Source organism: Heteronotia binoei, chromosome 8 (genome assembly GCF_032191835.1).
Source record: "Heteronotia binoei isolate CCM8104 ecotype False Entrance Well chromosome 8, APGP_CSIRO_Hbin_v1, whole genome shotgun sequence".
Lineage (NCBI taxonomy): Eukaryota > Metazoa > Chordata > Lepidosauria > Squamata > Gekkonidae > Heteronotia > Heteronotia binoei.
The window spans coordinates 113,734,524-113,752,429 of record NC_083230.1 but is presented as its reverse complement, the minus strand read 5'-3'; the positions used below and the strand labels follow the sequence as shown (position 1 = coordinate 113,752,429).

Genomic DNA, 17,906 nt, shown 5'->3' with positions numbered 1-17,906 from the left:
TTACAACTTCTATGAAGTTTTTTACACTTGATACTGTACTATTGCTTCAAATAGTACTATTGGGGAGGGACGGTGGCTCAGTGGTAGAGCATCTGCTTGGGAAGCAGAAGGTCCCAGGTTCAATCCCTGGCAACTCCAAAAAAAAGGGTCCAGGCAAATAGGTGTGAAAAACCTCAGCTTGAGACCCTGGAGAGCCGCTGCCAGTCTGAGAAGACAATACTGACTTTGATGGACCGAGGGTCTGATTCAGTATAAGGCAGCTTCATATGTTCATATGTTCATATGTTCTTATGGCCCTGTTGGTGGACCTCCTGATGGTACCTGGTTTTTTTGGCCACTGTGTGACACAGAGTGTTGGACTGGATGGGCCATTGGCCTGATCCAGCATGGCTTCTCTTATGTTCTTATGTTCTCCTTTTAGAAGATATGTCCTCTTTTTTGGGGGGTCCATCCTCTTTTGGGCTCTTTTTTTAAAAAGAAAAACAATGAAAATATCCTCTTTTTGAGTTGGAAGGTTAGGAATATTCTTAGTTCGCAGCAGTTATCACTGCTTAAATAGCAGGGGTATTTAAAATGAGATTGGTCATAGGGATCACTTGTGTGAAGTAGTCAGTCAAGAAATATGTCCTCTTTTTGGCATTTCAAGAAATGGTAGCCCTACATAAGTGGACCACGTGAGAGGAGAGCGCCCTCAGCCTGGCACAATGCCACAGAGTCCACCCTCCCAAGCAGCCATTTTCTAAAGGGGAACTGGTCTGTGTCACAAGGAGAACAGTTGTAATCCCAGGAGAGCACCAGCTATCACCTGGAGGTTACACCATACAAAAGTGGCAACACAGTCTATAGCAGAAAACAACAACTGTGTACAAAACACACAATAAAATATATATACACACACACACACACACACACACACACACACAGTAATTCTTATTTGTCTATGTTTGTTTCCAAAAATACCAAATACACAGCATATCAAAATGCTTCACAAAAGGAAAGGATCCACAGTATTTCGATGTCCAGAGAATATCCAGTCCTTCTCCCTCCTTGTTCAATCCTGCGTGGCATCCAAATTCCTTACAAATCCTAGCTCCAAAGGTGATGTTCCCTTTACGTTCCCGTCAACTTGGCTCACATTTGCATACAATGCTTGGCTCACATTTCGCATACAATGCTTCCTCGAAGAGCCAATCTGCTCAATTTTGCTTTTTGACGTCAACTAAGACCACTTGATCAAATTTCCAACAGGCGCTATTTGATTAAGTGGCACTATTTGATCAAGTAGTCTCAGTTGACGTCAAAAAGAACAATTAAGTAGATTGGCTCTTCGAGGAAGCATTGTATGCGAAACGTGGTCCAAGTTGATGGGCATGTAAGGGAGCATCACCTTTGGAGCCAGGATTTGTAAATAATTTGGATACCACACAGGATTGAACAAGAAGGGATCACCTGGAGGTTGGCAACCCTCATTTCAAGCCATGAGAAGGTCCTTCCTTCCTCCCGCCCTCCCTCCCTGCTCTCAAACATCTTACATTTATTCTATGTGGCTCTTATGTTAAGCAAGTTCGGCCACACCTGCTATAGCACTTGTCCAGAAACTCCATGGAGTTTTAGGGAGAGTGCTAGAGTGTCATGTGGGAAGTAACATCACTGTGGGAAGCGACATTATCGCTTCCAGGTCAAGTGGAAAGTGACATTACTGCAAGGCGATGAAGATCCCTGCCCCAATCTGCAGTCAGTACCTGCCTTAGTGTTGCCAGGTCTTACCGGACTTCCAGTGGGAGGCTCCTGGGTCCATAGAGTTTTGGCTAAAATGCCAGACTTTCAACATGTGCCATGCCCGGTGCGATGACATCACTACTGGGTGACATTATCATGCCGATGTCGATGCAGGAGGGAGTTGTTTGGGGTGGGGCTTCCCCTGCTGGTCAGCTGACACACCCCTGATGTAGCCAATCCTCCGAGAGCTTACAGGGCTCTTCGTACGGGGCCTACTGTAAGCTCCGGGAGGATTGGCTACAGCAGGGTGTGTGGCCTAATATGCAAAGGAGTTCCTGTTACAAAAAAAGCCCTGGTTACTACTATTGCTAGAGGCCTAAACTACCTCAAATATTCAATCTGTATTCCTCTTATGTTTCCTGTATAAGAATTCTCCCTCAAAGTAGGAGGGAGGGGGAAACTATGACAGGACCTGGAGATAAGAACACACAGGAAAACGCTATTATAATGATAAGCAACAAGAATCAAATGAGCGCAAAGCACAAATAATCTTTTCCCAGGAAGATAGTCAGTCAAGTCAGAGGAAAACCTATTACTGGTTTCTAGGCAACCCCAGAAGCTAGGAAGCACTTGGGCAGCGGTTTGGGCTCCTGAGAGAAAAACGCTGGGGAGCAGGCAAGCTAGATCACACCAAGGGTCCATCCATCCCATCATTGCCAAGACTTGGCCTGCAACACGCCGATTCCCTCCCTGTGTGCCCAGAAGTAACATCAGCAATGTATTATTGGAACTCTCTGTCTGGGGCAAGTAATGCTCTGTATTCTTGGTGCTTGGGGGGGCACAGTGGGAGGGCTTCTAGTATCCTGGCCCAACTGATGGACCTCCTGATGGCACTTGGGGTTTTTTGACCACTGTATGACAGAGAGTGTTGGACTGGATGGGCCACTGGCCTGATCCAACATGGCTTCTCTTATGTTCACCAGGGGACACTGGGGATGCTCTAGCATTTGGACAAAACACTACTGACATTGCTGACATCACTTCCAGGTACACAGGAAGTGAAGTCAGCATGTTTGGGATGCTGTCACTGTACTCCTGATTTTCCCACCATTTCCTCTCCGATGGCCAATTAGGTAGGTACAACCACAAGAAAATAGCAAAAAAGGTTAAAGCATTGAGAACAGAAGGAGGAGGGGCTTGGCTTTGTAGCTCTGCTGTGCGATTGAGAGAGCCTGGAAAAACAAACTCTGCCTTCTCCCCTTCTTCCCCAAGGGAGGAGCCTCAGTCACTAAAAATAGAGGTTTTGCTCTGTAGCTTCTGTGCGCTTGAGCAAGCCTTGCAAAGCAAGCTGTGATGCAGAAGGAAGCAAAAGATAGGGAGAAGGAAGCAGAGGACAGCCAGTTGCTCAGGGGCATGATAGGAGCCCTCCTGGGGCCTGATTCAGCCCCTGGGCTGCATGTTTGACACCCCTGAACTAGATGCTCTATGATTCCAACATTCTATGAGTCTACGAAAAAAGTTTTTTGTGCACCCCTCCACATTTTGCTGATTCTGCCCTATTAATTCAGAGCTAGTGTTATGCACACAGAGATCTCCCCCCCACCCCCGGCACCAATATGGAAGTATCCAGTTCTAAAATTCTCCCACCTCCTGTCTACAGTGGTACAGCCCAGGACTGGTTTTGCCACCTCATCTTGCTATTTTTATGAACGAGGTTTCTCAGGTCTTTTGGCAGTGGGAAAACAAGCCAATTTTGCGAGATCAGATTGGCTTGCCGTATCAGAGCGGTGGCGGCAGATGAGACGTTATCTGCTTCTATCAGTGTCGCTGTCGTTCTTCTATAGTCTTGCTCAATCCTCTGAACGTCTCAAAGTATAGTTTATTTTTAGGCCAGGTTACAAAGCTATCCAACTGCCGTTGGAATGGAATATTTATCCTGCCCCTCTCTGTTGCTCGCTTATAAGGGACCGACGGATGTAATTCTTTAATGCAGGTCTTTGAAGGAGTTCACCCACATTTAAAAAAAAGATGTAAAAATAGAACGACAAATCATTTTTCAGTGAGGAATTAATTGACTGTATGTTCTTTTTATATCAGGGCAGGGGGCGATCTTCTAAAGGATTACAGAATTCATTTGTGGGGCAAAATGCACCAGATTTCTCAAAAGAGAGAGAGAGAGAGAGAGTACTTTTCTCCCTTTCTCACAATACAAGAACTCGTGGGCATTCAATGAAATTGCTGCGCAGTCAGGTTAAAACAGATAAAAGGAAGTACTTCTTCACCCAAAGGGTGATTAACATGTGGAATTCACTGCCACAGGAGGTGGTGGAGGCTACAAGCATAGACAGCTTCAAGAGAGGGTTAGATAAAAATATGGAGCAGAGGTCCATCAGTGGCTATCAGCCACAGTGTGTGTGTATTGTATATATATGTGTGTGTGTGTGTGTATATATATATATATATATGTGTGTGTGTGTGTGTGTGTGTGTGTGTGTATATATATAATTTTTTTTGGCCACTGTGTGACACAGAGTGTTGGACTGTATGGGCCACTGGCCTATCCAAGATGGCTTCTCCTATGTTCTGAGAGAGAGAGAGAGAATATCACCATTTGAGGTGGTTCTTTTACTCATGTGTATCTGCCAGCTCTGCTCTCTGACAAAAATAGAGAGATAACCATGGTCGAGGGCCTGCCTATCTATGGGACCGCCTTTCTCCATATGTTCCCCAGAGAGCACTGCGTTCAGGGATGCAAAACTTACTATCTATTCCCAGACCAAGGGAGGTCAGACTGTGTTCCACATGAGCTAGAGCCTTCTCAGTGGCAGCACCAGAAATGTGGAATGCCCTCCTGGAGGCCATAAGGGACCTGCGGGATCTTTCTCAATTCCGCAGGGCCTGCAAAACTGAATTATTTTGGCAGGTCTTTAACACCTAACTTGGAGAGGACTGCCACCCTACACTGCTGAGGAACTACGATCATTATAGGATCACTGCCAAAAGAGAGAAGATCCCGCCTATACTGAGACTGAATAGCACCTTAAAATGTATTTAAAATTGTTATTTTATCGTTTTAAATTACAATTGTAAATGTTTTTCTTTTAATTGACTGTCAGCCGCCCTGAGTCCGTTTGTGGAGAGGACGATATATAATACTGAAGTTATAAATAAATGAATGAATGAATAAGAAAGCTCCAAAACAAAGCAGCAAACTGTGGGGTTACACAAATCAAAGTATATTGAAAAAAATGTCTCTTAGTAGTGGTTAACTGCATGGACTCTTATCTGGGAGAACTTTCCGCACTCCTCCATTTGCAGCTGCTGGAATGGCCTTGGGTCAGCCATAGGTCTTGCACAGCTGTCCTTGAAAAGGCAGCTTCTGTCAGAGCTCTCTCAGCTCCACCCACCTCACAGGTTATCTGTTGTAGGGAAGGAAGGTAAAGGAGATTTTAAGGCGCTGAGACTCTTGAGATTCAGAGTGAAGGGTGGGGTATAAATCCAATATCTTCTTCATCTTCTTATAAAGTTTCAGTATTAAAGTGTCTTAGTGCTTGTCTTGCTCTCAGTTAGGGTTGCCAAGTCCAATTCAGGAAATATCTGAGGACTTTGGGGTGGAGTCAGGAGCAAGGTTGTGACAAGCATAAATTAGCTCCAAAGGGAGTTCTGAGCATCACATATAATAGGACCACACTCCTTTTAAATGCCTTCCTTCCTTTGGAAATAATGAAGGATAGGGGCACCTTCTTTTGGGGCTTACAGAATTGGACCCTGTGGTTCAATCTCTTTGAAACTTGGGGTATGTTTTGAGGGGAGGCACTGGATGGTATCCTGCAAATTTGGTGCCTCTATCTCAAAAAATAGGTCGCCTAGAGCTCCAGATACCTATGGATGAATTTTCCATTATACCCTATGGATACCGGTCTCCTTAGGGAATGATGGGAGTTCCCAGCAGACATTCCCCCCTGCCACACACACACACACACACACACTTTCTGATGACCCTGAAGCAGGGGAAGACCCTCCAAACTGGGGAATCTCCTGCCCCTACCTGGGGATTGGGCAAACCGGAAACTGCAGTGTACTGATTAGCAAACACTAGAAATAAACCAATACATTTTTATGTTGCAAATAAATGCTTAAACAAATTCTTTCATAATGGTGCAATTATATTATTATCATCATCACAAACCAAAGTTCATTAAATGTCCACAGAAAAATAAAAAAATTTCTCCATTCGTGCAAGCTGCAAAGTAACACTGTATTGTAATGTGTGAGCAGTTGCCTTTAGCACGGGTTCCAAAGCTAAAAGAAAAGCGGCCAGTGGAAGGTGCACGAAACGCAGAACTGAACCTAGGACCTGTGTAGCCGCCACACCTGTCAGTCTTCGGTCTGCTACCCATAGGAGGAATCATATACAAGCGTGGTCCTGTCTATGTCTTTTGAGCAAAGGAGAACTGAGACAGTGGACTGTAAAGTACTACCGTACAAGAGTGATGTGAAATAACATTCTGATTTTGAAAGTACTACCTTACAAGAGTGGTGTGAAATAACTTTTTGATTTTTCCTTGGACATTTCATGAATTTTGGTTTGTGATGATAATAATACAATTGCATCATTATGAAAGAAATTGCTTAAGCATTTATTTGCAACATAAAAATGCAGTGGCTTATTTCGAGTGTTTGCCCACCTGGGGATTGGTAACCCTACTCTCAGTATACCACAATGAGCTGCAAGATTCCAAACAATTTTTCCAAACCATTCATTCCTTTCCACTCACTGTTCCAATAATCAAACGAAACAATATCCTCTCTTTCAATAGTCCTTCTGTCCCCGGATCCTGAATATACACGAGTCTTATTTCTTTGCCGTTAGCTAATTCTGAAGCCATTCTGAAGACTGTTTTGTAAGAATGGAACTCTGTCCTCTGATCGGAAGAGATGCCAGAAAATTTCCAAATGGATCTCTAGCATATTTTTCTTGATGCATCACAACTGCCAGAGGAGGGATATGGTTCAGAAACCGGTTCAGGACAAAGGCAGAGGGCAATGAGGATTCATTCTCCCCTACAGTTTGGTGTAGTGGTTAAATGTGCGGACTCTTATCTGGGAGAACTGGGTTTGATTCCCCACTCCTCCACTTGCAGCTGCTGGGATGGCCTTGGGACAGCCATAGCTCTCGTAGAGTTGTCCTTGAAACAGCAGCTTCTGGGGGAGCTCTCTCAGCCCCACCTACCTCACAGGTTGTCTGTTGTGGGGGAGGAAGGTAAAGGAGATTGTGAGCCGCTCTGAGATTCAGAGTGAAGGGTATGGTATAAATCCAATATCATCATCATCTTCTTTCTAAAAGGAATAGAGGCAGGCAAGGAAGGAGAGAAAGACAACAAGCAGCCCTTTCAATGTCCCTTTAGACTTGAAATCTCCACTGTTGTCAATGGGCAGCACGCCTAGCCTCCAGCTCACCAGGTTGGCTACAGTTCAGGCAAGCTTACACCAGAATAAATCCCTTTGCCCAGAAAGTATCACAAGGCAGTCTTTTTCTGTATAAGTTGTACAGCTCAAATGGCAGGTGCCGCATTTCCATATTGATTGTTCTTTTAATGTGAAACATCGAGGTGGAATTTGATAGGTAGGCAGGTACTGACTGCTTTCTGCCTTTTGAATACGAAGTATTACTGTGGATTTTAATTGCCTGGAAACAATACTTCAACAGAAAGGCAGAGTAAAAGTTTATGGATAAATAAGTAAGGCGTGGCCAAAATGCTTTTAAAATGAGAAGCGAGGTGTTAGCGGCTATAAAATTCCCACAGATCAATTCCAACACTCGGGTGATTTTGAGAGTGCTTTGAGCTAAGGGTGTCAAACTTATTTGTTATGAGGGCCAGATCTGACATAAATGAGACCTGGTTGGCCCAGGTCATGTTGGGTTGGGCCATTTGTGTACCTATTTAAGAAGAAGAAGATGATATTGGATTTATATCCCGCCCTCCACTCCGAAGAGTCTCAGAGCGGCTCACAATCTCCTTTACCTTCCCCCACCCCCCACAACAGACACCCTGTGAGGTAGATGAAGATATTGGATTTATATCCCGCCCTCCACTCCAAGGAGTCTCAGAGCGGCTCACAATCTCCTTTACCTTCCTCACCCCCACAACAGACACCCTGTGAGGTAGATGAAGATATTGGATTTATATCCCGCCCTCCACTCCAAAGAGTCTCAGAGCGGCTCACAATCTCCTTTACCTTCCTCACCCCCACAACAGACACCCTGTGAGGTAGATGAAGATATTGGATTTATATCCCGCCCTCCACTCCGAAGAGTCTCAGAGCGGCTAACAATCTCCTTTACCTTCTCCCACTCCCCACAACAGACACCCTGTGAGGTAGATGAAGATATTGGATTTATATCCCGCCCTCCACTCCGAGGAGTCTCAGAGCGGCTCACAATCTCCTTTACCTTCCTTCCCCACAACAGACACCCTGTGAGGTGGGTGGGGCTGGAGAGGGCTCTCACAGCAGCTGCCCTTTCAAGGACAACCCCTGCCAGAGCTATGGTTGACCCAAGGCCATCCCACCAGGTGCAAGTGGAGGAATGGGGAATCAAACCCGGTTCTCCCAGATAAGAGTCCGCACACTTAACCACTATACTGAACTGGCTCTCCTAAGATTAGGTAGCAGAGATATAAAGTTTTTAAAGGAAACAAACATGACTAAAGATTTAAAAAAAAATTAAAGTTTTTTAGGTTTCTGGCTCACACCTTTTTGTTGTAGCTCAGGAAAAATGGCCCCAGAGTAAGCTAATTTATGCAGTAGCTCACAACTTTAATGCCAGTAGCTAACAAAGTGGAATTTTTGCTCACAAGATTCCACAGCTTAGAGGGTGTATTTGTGCCAGATTTCTATGAAGACGTTCTAGAGAACACCAAAATGTCAAGAACACTCACAAGTGTTTAGCAGAAACCAGGTATTGTCCCTATAGTGTAAAAACATGGTTCTGGAAGACAACCTACAATGAGAACTCTTCAATCCATTCAAACTTCTGTCATTCAATAAAGGCAGCTGAATTCTATGCTACTTGTTTCCCTGTCAACGAAGTAGTACAAAGAGGATCCAGCAAATAGGTGGCACTTTTGTGGTCTCTGAAAGAGGGAGATCTTACACAGCACCGTGACACAAGATCGTGACTCACCTTGGGGAAAAGGGAAAAGGTTTTGTTGTCGATGGTGAAGGAGTATAGAAATTCCCCATCAAACCAGAGATTCTTTCCCACGGGAGAATTCTCTTTTGTCATTGCAAAGAATTGGCTGGGGTCACAACAGTCTTCAAGGAGTTTCCTAAAAGGGAAGAAGAAAGAAAACAGAGGTGGATACATTGATGAGAAGCTTTTGAGTTTTGCATAAAGAACACACAGTGTCTGTGTATTAGCCCTCTGCCATATGCTCTAAGAGACGAACTGGATGCGGCATTTGTAATCCTGCATATTTGTAAAAGTATAAGCAGCAATGGAGAACAGTTTCAGGGTAGGGGTATTGCACAGGGAAGAGAAGAAGACTGCAGATTTATACCCTGCCCTTCCCTCTGAATCAGAGACTCAGAGTGGCTTACAATCTCCTATATCTTCTCCCCCCACAATAGACATCCTGTGGGGTAGGTGGGGCTGAGAGAACTTTCACAGAAGCTGCCCTTTCAAGGACAACTCCTGCCATAGCTATGGCTGACCCAAGGCCATTCCAGCAGGTGCAAATGGAGGAGTGGGGAATTAAACCTAGTTCTCCCAAATAAGAGCTCACACACTTAACCACTACACCAAACTGGCTCTCAAGAGGAATTTTAATACTCCCCCGCATGCCATTATTCTGACCTCAGTCTAACATAAGGACATAAAAAAGCCATGTTGGATCCCCATATGAACCCCAAAGAGCACTGAGGTCAGCAGGGAAGAACCAACTGACCATCCCCGGGCCGAAGGAGGCAAAACTGCAGAGTACTCGTATGCGGGCCTTCTCTATCGTAGCTCCACACCTATGGAACCAGCTCCTGGAAGAAGTGCAGGCCCTGCGGAACCTTGAACACTTCCGCAGGGCCTGCAAGACCATCCTTTTTGGGATGGCCTTTACCGATTAAATGACAGAGGGACTCACCTAAGTGATTTTCACCACCATGCTTATTGAAAATAGCACCAGAATGTTAATTTAAATTTTTTTTAATTAGATTGTTTTAAAACTAGTTACTGTTTTTAAATACTTATTGCATAATTTATTGTATTTGATGTTGTTAGCTGCCCTGAGCCTGCTTCGGCGGGGAGGGCAGGATATAAATAAAATGTTGATTGATTGATTGATCAGACCAATGGCCCATCCAATCCAACACTTTGTGTCACAGTGGCCAAAAACCAGGTGCCATCAGGAGGTCCACCAGCAGGGCCAGAACTCCAGAAGGCCTCCCACTGTTGCCCCCCCACCCCAAGAACCAAGAATACAGAGCATCACTGACCCAGACATAAGAACATAAGAGAAGCCATGATGGATCAGGCCAGTGGCCCAACCAGTCCAACACTCTGTGTCACACAGTGGCCAAATCCCAGGTGCCATCAGAAAGTCCACTAGGAGGGCCAGAATTTCAGAAGCCCTCCCACTGTTGCCCCCCAAGCACCAAGAATATAGAGCATCACAGCCCCATACATTGTGTTCCATCTATAAGAACATAAGGGAAGCCATATTGGAACAGGCCAATGGCCCATCCAGTCCAACACTTATTATTAAAAAATTATTATTATTATTATTATTATTAACACTGAGTGTCACACATTGGCCAAAAAATCAGGTGCCATCAGGAGGTCCACCAGCAGGGCCAAAAGAACATAAGAGAAGCCATGATGGATCAAACCAGTGGCCCATCCAGCCCAAAACTCTGTCACACAGTGGCCAAAACTCAAGTGCCATCTGGAGGCGGGGGGGGAGGTTGTACTTAAATTTTCATTAATTCATTAAACATGTATTGTCCATTCTATGAACTCACAATTACCAAGAACTGGACATAGGAAATGACAGTATTGCAGAAATAATTAATCCAATAATACCGACAGGTTCAAAATTGTGCTACTACACTATACTATTGCTTTGACTGCACGACTTCTTTTCATGTGTAGTGGTTAAGTGCGTGGACTCTTATCTGGGAGAACCGGGTTTGATTCTCCACTTGCACCTGCTGGGTTAGCCATAGCTCTGGCAGAGGTTGTCCTTGAAAGGGCAGCTGCTGTGAGAGCCCTCTCAGCCCCACCCACCTCAGAGGGTGTCTGTTGTGGGGGGAGAAGATAAAGGAGATTGTAAGCCACTCTGAGTCTCTGATTCAGAGAGAAGGGCGGGGTATAAATCTGCAATTCTTCTTCTTCTTAAAGGCTCAAAGTGACCAGGAAGTATTGCAATCAGTATTTCCCGATGGCAACCCTACCCCAGCTGTTATTTGCTTTAGAAGGAAAGATACATAAGATACCATACGGCTGCTTGCATGTTTTTTACCCTCGGAGGCCAATAGGGTAAAATACTCTCCAAATTGGACCTGGGGGTCCAATTTTATGAGTCCCAAAAGAAGGCACCCCTATCCTTCAATATCTGCAATGGAGGGAAGGCATTTAAAAGATGTGCGGTCCCTTTAAATGCGATGGCCAGAACTCCCTCTGGAGTGCAATGATGCTTGTCACAACCTTGCTCCTAGCTCCGCCCCCAAAGTCTCCTGGCTCCACCTCCAAAGTCCCCAGATATTTATTGAATTGAACCCAGCAACTTTAGAGGTTAGACCCACCTCCCACCAACATTATGCTCCAAATTAGAGACTTTGCACAGCTCCAGGTCCTCAGCTTTGGCTCTCCCAGGGCCCATCACATTTGTCCTAAAATGAGAAATTTATACCCCTAGAATACTTCAGCTAAGGATGCCAACCTCCAGGTGGGACCTGGGGATCCCCTGGAATTGCAGCTTATCTCCAGACTACAGAGATCAGTTCCCCTGGAGAAAAGGGATGCTTCGGTGGGCGGACTCCATGGCATTGTACTCCACTAGGATTGCCAGGCGTGGGTTGGAAAATATCTGGAGACTTTGGGGGTGATGCTGGGAGATGGTGGGGTTTGGGGAGAGAAGGGGCCTCAACATGGTACTATGCCATAGAGCAGGGGTGGCCAACAGTAGCTCTCCAGATGTTTTTGCCTACAACTCCCATCAGCCCTAGCCATTGGCCATGCTGGCTGGGGTTGATGGGAGTTGTAGGCAAAAAAAACATCTGGAGAGCTACCATTGGCCACCCCTGCCATAGAGCATTGTTCCCTCTAAGCTGGGCTAGCGTGAGTTAGCTCACAAATTTTTAGCCTCCAGCTCACACATTTTTGTCTTAGTTCAGGAAGGATGATCCCAGAGCACACTAATTTATGCAGTAGCTCACAACTTTAATGCCAGTAGCTCACAAAGTAGGATTTTTCTCACGAGACTCTGCAGCTTAGAGGGAACACTGACATAGAGTCCAACCCTTCCAAGCAGCCATTTTCTCCGGGGGAGCTGATCTCTGCCAGCTGGAGATCAGTTGTAAAAGCGGGAGATCTCCAGGCCCCACCTGGAGGCTGGCAACCCCATACTCCACTAAATCTCCAGGAGTTTCCCAATCTGGATCTGGCAACCCCTCATTCCCCTGCCAGTGGCGGAGTGGAGGCGGCCTGGCAACCCTAACGTCAACATAGCTCTTTTGTATACCAAAAAGGTGATGTCTGAAAAGCGCTCATGGCTGCATTCTGTAAACACCCAGAATGTTTTCTCTCGAGGGCCTGCTCCTAAAAATAGATGCAACGACCCAGCAATATTTCGTTTATCCCTGCCAATTCGCTCCCCCTGGTAGGAATGCCACCTTTAAAAGGAGCCTGGCTGCTGTGTTGCTAACAGCAGGGTGTCCGACAAGAATACCGCAAGCCATCTCCTGGCAGACCAAGAAGGGGTGGGGAAAAGGTCCACTTGCTGGTTTTTGTGTGTGTGTTTTGCTTCTGTTCAAGGCAGGGGGAAGGACAGCCCTAACCGGTCATCGTCTACTGAAGGAATACCTTCCCGAAAATGGTTTCCAAAATTGCAACCCAGGTGATTAAGGGAATTGGAGCACCTTTCCAATTAAGAAAGGCTGGAGGAGTCTGGGATTATTCAGTTTCGGGTGAGGGGGAAGAAGACTTAGGGGCTAGGGTTGCCAAGCGCAATTCAAGAAATATCTGGGGACTTTGGGGGTGAGCCAAGAGACTTTGAGGGTGGAGCCAGGAGACTTTAGGGGTGGAGCCAGGAGCAAGGTTGTGACAAGCATAACTGAACTCCAAAGGAAGTTCTGGCCATTGCATTTGATGGAACCACACACCTTTTAAATGCCTTCCCTCCACTGGAAATAATGAAGGATCCGGGCACCTTTTGGAAGGCTCACAGAATTAGACCCCCTGGTTCAATCCTTTTGAAACTTGGAGAGTACTTTGGGGAGATGCACTGCATGCTATGCGTAAAATTCAGTGCCTTTACTTCAAAACACAGCCCCTACGAGTGTCCCAGACACCCGTGGATCAATCTTCCATTATACCCTATGGGAATTGGTCTCCACAAGGAATAATGGAGTTCCCAGCAGACATTTCCCTCCCCCCCCATTTTCTGATGACCCTGAAGCAGGGGGAAGACCTCCAAACTGGGGAATCCCCTGCCCCCACCTGGGGATTAAGACAGCGCAACCGAAGTTATAGTGACCATGTAACTAAGAATGTATTGAAACAAAATCATACAAATATGTTCAATAGAAGACTAAATAGCAATGACAATTCCCCCAAAATTTCACAGTTCCATCAAAGGAGTCCCAATGAACAGGAGGCTGATCTGATTATTCCCGTTTCGAATGCTCTTCTAGCCTAGGGGGCTCCAACCGCAGGGCCTGCAAGACCATCCTCTTTAGGCAGGCTTTCTCAGAATGCTGACAGAGGATGACTGAACGGAGGATCCAACAAAGTGATTCTTCAATGATTCTTGCCACTATTTAAATATGTAGCAGCGCCCGGAACACCTCTGCTGTTGTTAAACTATAGATTATATATGTTATAGACTATATATGCTGGATTAGTGTTGTTTTAAAAAAAATTTTATGCTGTTTTATAATTTTAATTGTGTTTTATGTGTTTTATGTGTTTTAATTATTGTATTTATATCATGTCTTATTGAATGTTGTTAGCCGCCCTGAGCCTGCCCAGGCGGGGAGGGCGGGATACAAATAAAAATTAATAATAATAATAATAATAATAACCACATCTCTCAACCAAAGGCAAAAGCTCAGAAAAACTATCAAAGTGTTTCTGATGCATCAGTAGGATGCAAACAGTTGCAAAACCCACAAGATTCTTTTTCAGTCCGCCCATAGAATTCCCAGTGGACAGATGGGACAGAAAGTCTTCCAGTAAGATTTCAAAATGGCACTAAACTCCAAAAGGCTCAAAATGGCCCATCTCCAATCCAACACTGTGTCCCACAGTAGCCAAAAAAAACCCCAGATGCCATCAGGAGTTCCACCAGTGAGGCCAGAACACCAGAAGCCCTCCCACTGTTGCCCCCCACCGAGCACCAAGAATACAGAGCATCACTTGCCCCAGACAGAGAGTTCCAACAATACGCTGCCCCTCCAAAGCAGTAATTTTCTCTCAGGGAGATCATCTGGAGATCAACTGTGATTCCAGGAGATCTCCAGGCGCAATCTAAAAGTTGTCAACCCTACGTTTCCTCCCTCCTTTTCCAACCTAAAACTGCCCCCATGACAACACACAAGGAAATCTAACCAAAAAGCCCTCGCAGATGGCCACTGGGCTCCCTGGTTCCTGCCATCTGCTCCCAGCCTTGTGATGTAATCTTGTTGCCTGCAGCTAATGGAATTACTTCCTCACGGAAGAAAACAATATTCTCCCTTCTGTTCCTCCATCCAGACTTCTTAGCTGTCGGTAATTTCTAAATAGCTGCAGAAAACGGATTCGTTTCAACGTCCCAAGAGATTTTATTGTCTAAAGGAAGCGAAATCCTGCAGCAGAGAACGCAGCGTTGGGACGGCTGCACCAGGCTGTTTGTTTAACTTACAGGGTGAAGACAAAACCACGCTCGCTTGTCACAGAGCAGGGAATAGTGTGTTGCCAAGTGTTATGTAATGCTAGTTAAAGTCCCCTCAGAGACAAATGATGTGGGAGTTTCTGTCACTGAAACTCCCAATGTGAAACTAAAATGCGGCCACAGAGGCAGAGGGGTGACAATGGGGGTCAGAAAGGGGGAGTTTTCTTGGTGACATTTGGTGTGGCGTCGAGGTTAGGGTGTCAGACTAGGAGGTGAGAAACCCGAATTCAGTTCCTTCCACTCCACTGACCTCACAGGCTGTCCTCCGGGAACAGACAAACACACATATTTAGCCTCCCCTTAGCCCAACTGACTTCAAAGGTGTTGTTATGAGGGAAATGCGGAATTTGCTGCTAGTGTTATGTAATGCTAGTTAAAGTCCCCTCAGAGACAAATGATGTGGGAGTTGGTGATGGTGTGAAGTGGTAAAATGCAGTACTGCCGTCCAAGCTCTGCTCACAACCTGAGTTTGATCCCAGTGGAAGCTGGGTTCAGGTAATCGACTCATGGTTGACTCAGGCTTCCATCCTTCCGAGGTCGGTAAATTGAGTACCCAACTTGCTGGGGGTAAAGTGTAAATGACTGAGGAAGGCAAGGGCAAACCACCCTGTAAAAAGCCTGCCATGAAAACGTTGTGAAAGAGTAAGAAATTACTGGTGTTTGCACAAAAGATTACTTTAAAAAAAACAGACATAGACAACTTTAAAAGGGGATTAGACAGGTTCTGGGAGCATAGGTCTATTAGTAGATGCTAGCCATGGTGATTAAAAGAAACCCCCTTGTTTAGAGGGAGTCAGGGTAATACTCTAGGTTTGACCATAGAATTTGTGGTAAATCCCAGAGGGGAACCTCTGCATTCAGAGGCAGGAAGCCTCTATATCCTTGAGCCAGGAGGCAACATCAGGCTTCTGTGTCCTGTTGTTGGCTATCTGGCGTAACTGGTTGGCCACTATGTGAGACAGGATGCTGGACTAGATGGACCACTGGTCTGATCCAGCAGGGTTCTTCTGATTTTTTTAGGATGCTGGACTAGATGGACCACTGGTCTGATCCAGCAGGGCTCTTCTGATGTTCTTAGGATGCTGGACTAGATGGACCACTGGTCTCATCCAGCAGGGCTCTTCTGATGTTATTAGGATGCTGGACTAGATGGACCACTGGTCTCATCCAGCAGGGCTCTTCTGATGTTATTAGGATGCTGGACTAGATGGACCACTGGTCTCATCCAGCAGGGCTCTTCTGATGTTATTAGGATGCTGGACTAGATGGACCACTGGTCTAATCCAGCAGGACCCTTCTTATGTTTTAGGATTCTGGAATAGATGGACTACTGATCTGATCCAGCAGGGCTTGTCTGATGTTCTTCGGATTTTGGACTAGATGGACCACTGGTCTGATCCAGCAGGGCTTATGTTCTTAGGATGCTGGACTAGATGGACCACTGGTATGACCCGGCAGGGTTCTTTTTATGTTCTTAGGATGCTGGACCAGATGAATCAGAAATCTAGGGGAAACCCATTTTCTAAAATGGTTTAAAAATCCTTTTGCACAACATGGAAAAATTTCTCTGCTTTTTTTTTTCACACTGCCTTCCTCCTATGCTGAAACATTTACATTCTGTATCGAGAACTGGGGCCAATATGACACAAGGGAGTATATTTTATATTTAATGTATTGGTTTAAAAATGCTTCCCTTTCCATTGAACCGATGCCCAAAGCAGCCTTCCGCTTTATCAAGGCGCACTCTGGCTTCTAGCTGCATTACCGTCACCTCCAACAGCCGAGGCCTTGGATTCTTTTAAGCAGGAATGCCAGGAATTGAACCCAGGACCTTGTGTATGCAAAGTCTCAGCGCTGCCCCTGACCTAAGGGCCTTCAGAAGAAAGAAAAACAGATATAGAAATTCCTTATTCTCTGAACATGAAGTTACTAAACGACACAAAGCTCTGATTGTGTACTTCATTTATAACAAATAGATCGGGCTTTTTTCCCCTAGTGGAATGCAGCAGAACAGAGTTCCAGAACTTCTTTGTGGAAACAAAATGTTTAAAAGCTCATGAGGGGCACCTGTGTATTTCTCCTTCAGTTCCCTCTTGAGAGTTCCAGCACCTCTTTTTCCAGAGGAAAAAAAAAAGCCCTGCCAATAGAGACCCAAAATAGAGCTGCCAAGCTACCGGGTGGAGGTCTGCATTGGGAGGTCTGGAGGTCTGCATTGGGCCGGCAGGAGACCCACCCACCCCCAAACGTCGCCGATGCAATGATGTCACTTGCAAGTGATGTCATCACACTGGTGACATTGCACACTGGCCGCTCTAGGAGTTTCTGAGAAAACTCTATGGTTTTCCCGGATGCTCTAGCAATTTGAGAGGGAAATTCTATGGAGGCCGTGGGGGACTTGGCAACCCAAAGCAGCTTTCATCATTCTTTCCTCCACTGCTCTCTCGTCCGAAAATTTCAGTGGTCCCAGAATGTGGCACCCACCAGCAACTTTCATGGTGTCGAACAAGTGTCTTTATGGGAGCACATTCAACCTGTGCTGGAGACGTTGCACTGGTTGGCTGTGGCGTTCCGAGCTCACTTCAAGGTGCTGGTGATGACCTTCCGCCTTTCCCCACATGAGCCTCAGAGAGCACTACAATCAAGTTCACAACACTTTTTAATGATCCCCGGGCTAAAGCATGTTCAGCTGTCCACCATTAGGACAAGATCCTTTTTGGTGGTGGCCCCTAGCTTCTGGAATGCTCTCCCTGAAAACATCAGGGCCCAGCAGGACTTGCCACAATTCCACAGTGCCTGCAAGACAATAGTGTTTAAACAGGCGTTTAACAACTAATGGAGACGTCCAGTACTTCACCATTCCACAGCCTCAATCTCTATTGTGACCTAGACAGAAATATTGATTGATTGATTTCATTCCATTTAAATCCCGCCCTCCCCGTCGAGGCGCTTAATTACATCTAATAAAACATCTAATAAAAACATAAGGTGCTTAATAACATCTAATGACACTATAGCAAACAGTGCTAACCAAGAATTAACAAC

At 45.6% G+C, this 17,906-nt stretch overlaps 1 protein-coding gene across 2 annotated transcripts in view; it reads right to left on the bottom strand.

The window, feature by feature from the left end:
* Positions 1-9,049, bottom strand: part of ST8SIA1 (ST8 alpha-N-acetyl-neuraminide alpha-2,8-sialyltransferase 1) — a 133,429-nt gene extending 124,380 nt beyond the window's left edge. For both annotated transcript variants that reach the window (XM_060244610.1, XM_060244611.1), the window contains exon 1: positions 8,906-9,049. In XM_060244610.1, the coding sequence (XP_060100593.1) occupies positions 8,906-9,007 (102 nt within the window). In that variant the 5' untranslated portion in view covers positions 9,008-9,049. The remainder of the gene's footprint in view (positions 1-8,905) is intronic.
* Between the last annotated feature and the right edge of the window lie 8,857 nt (positions 9,050-17,906).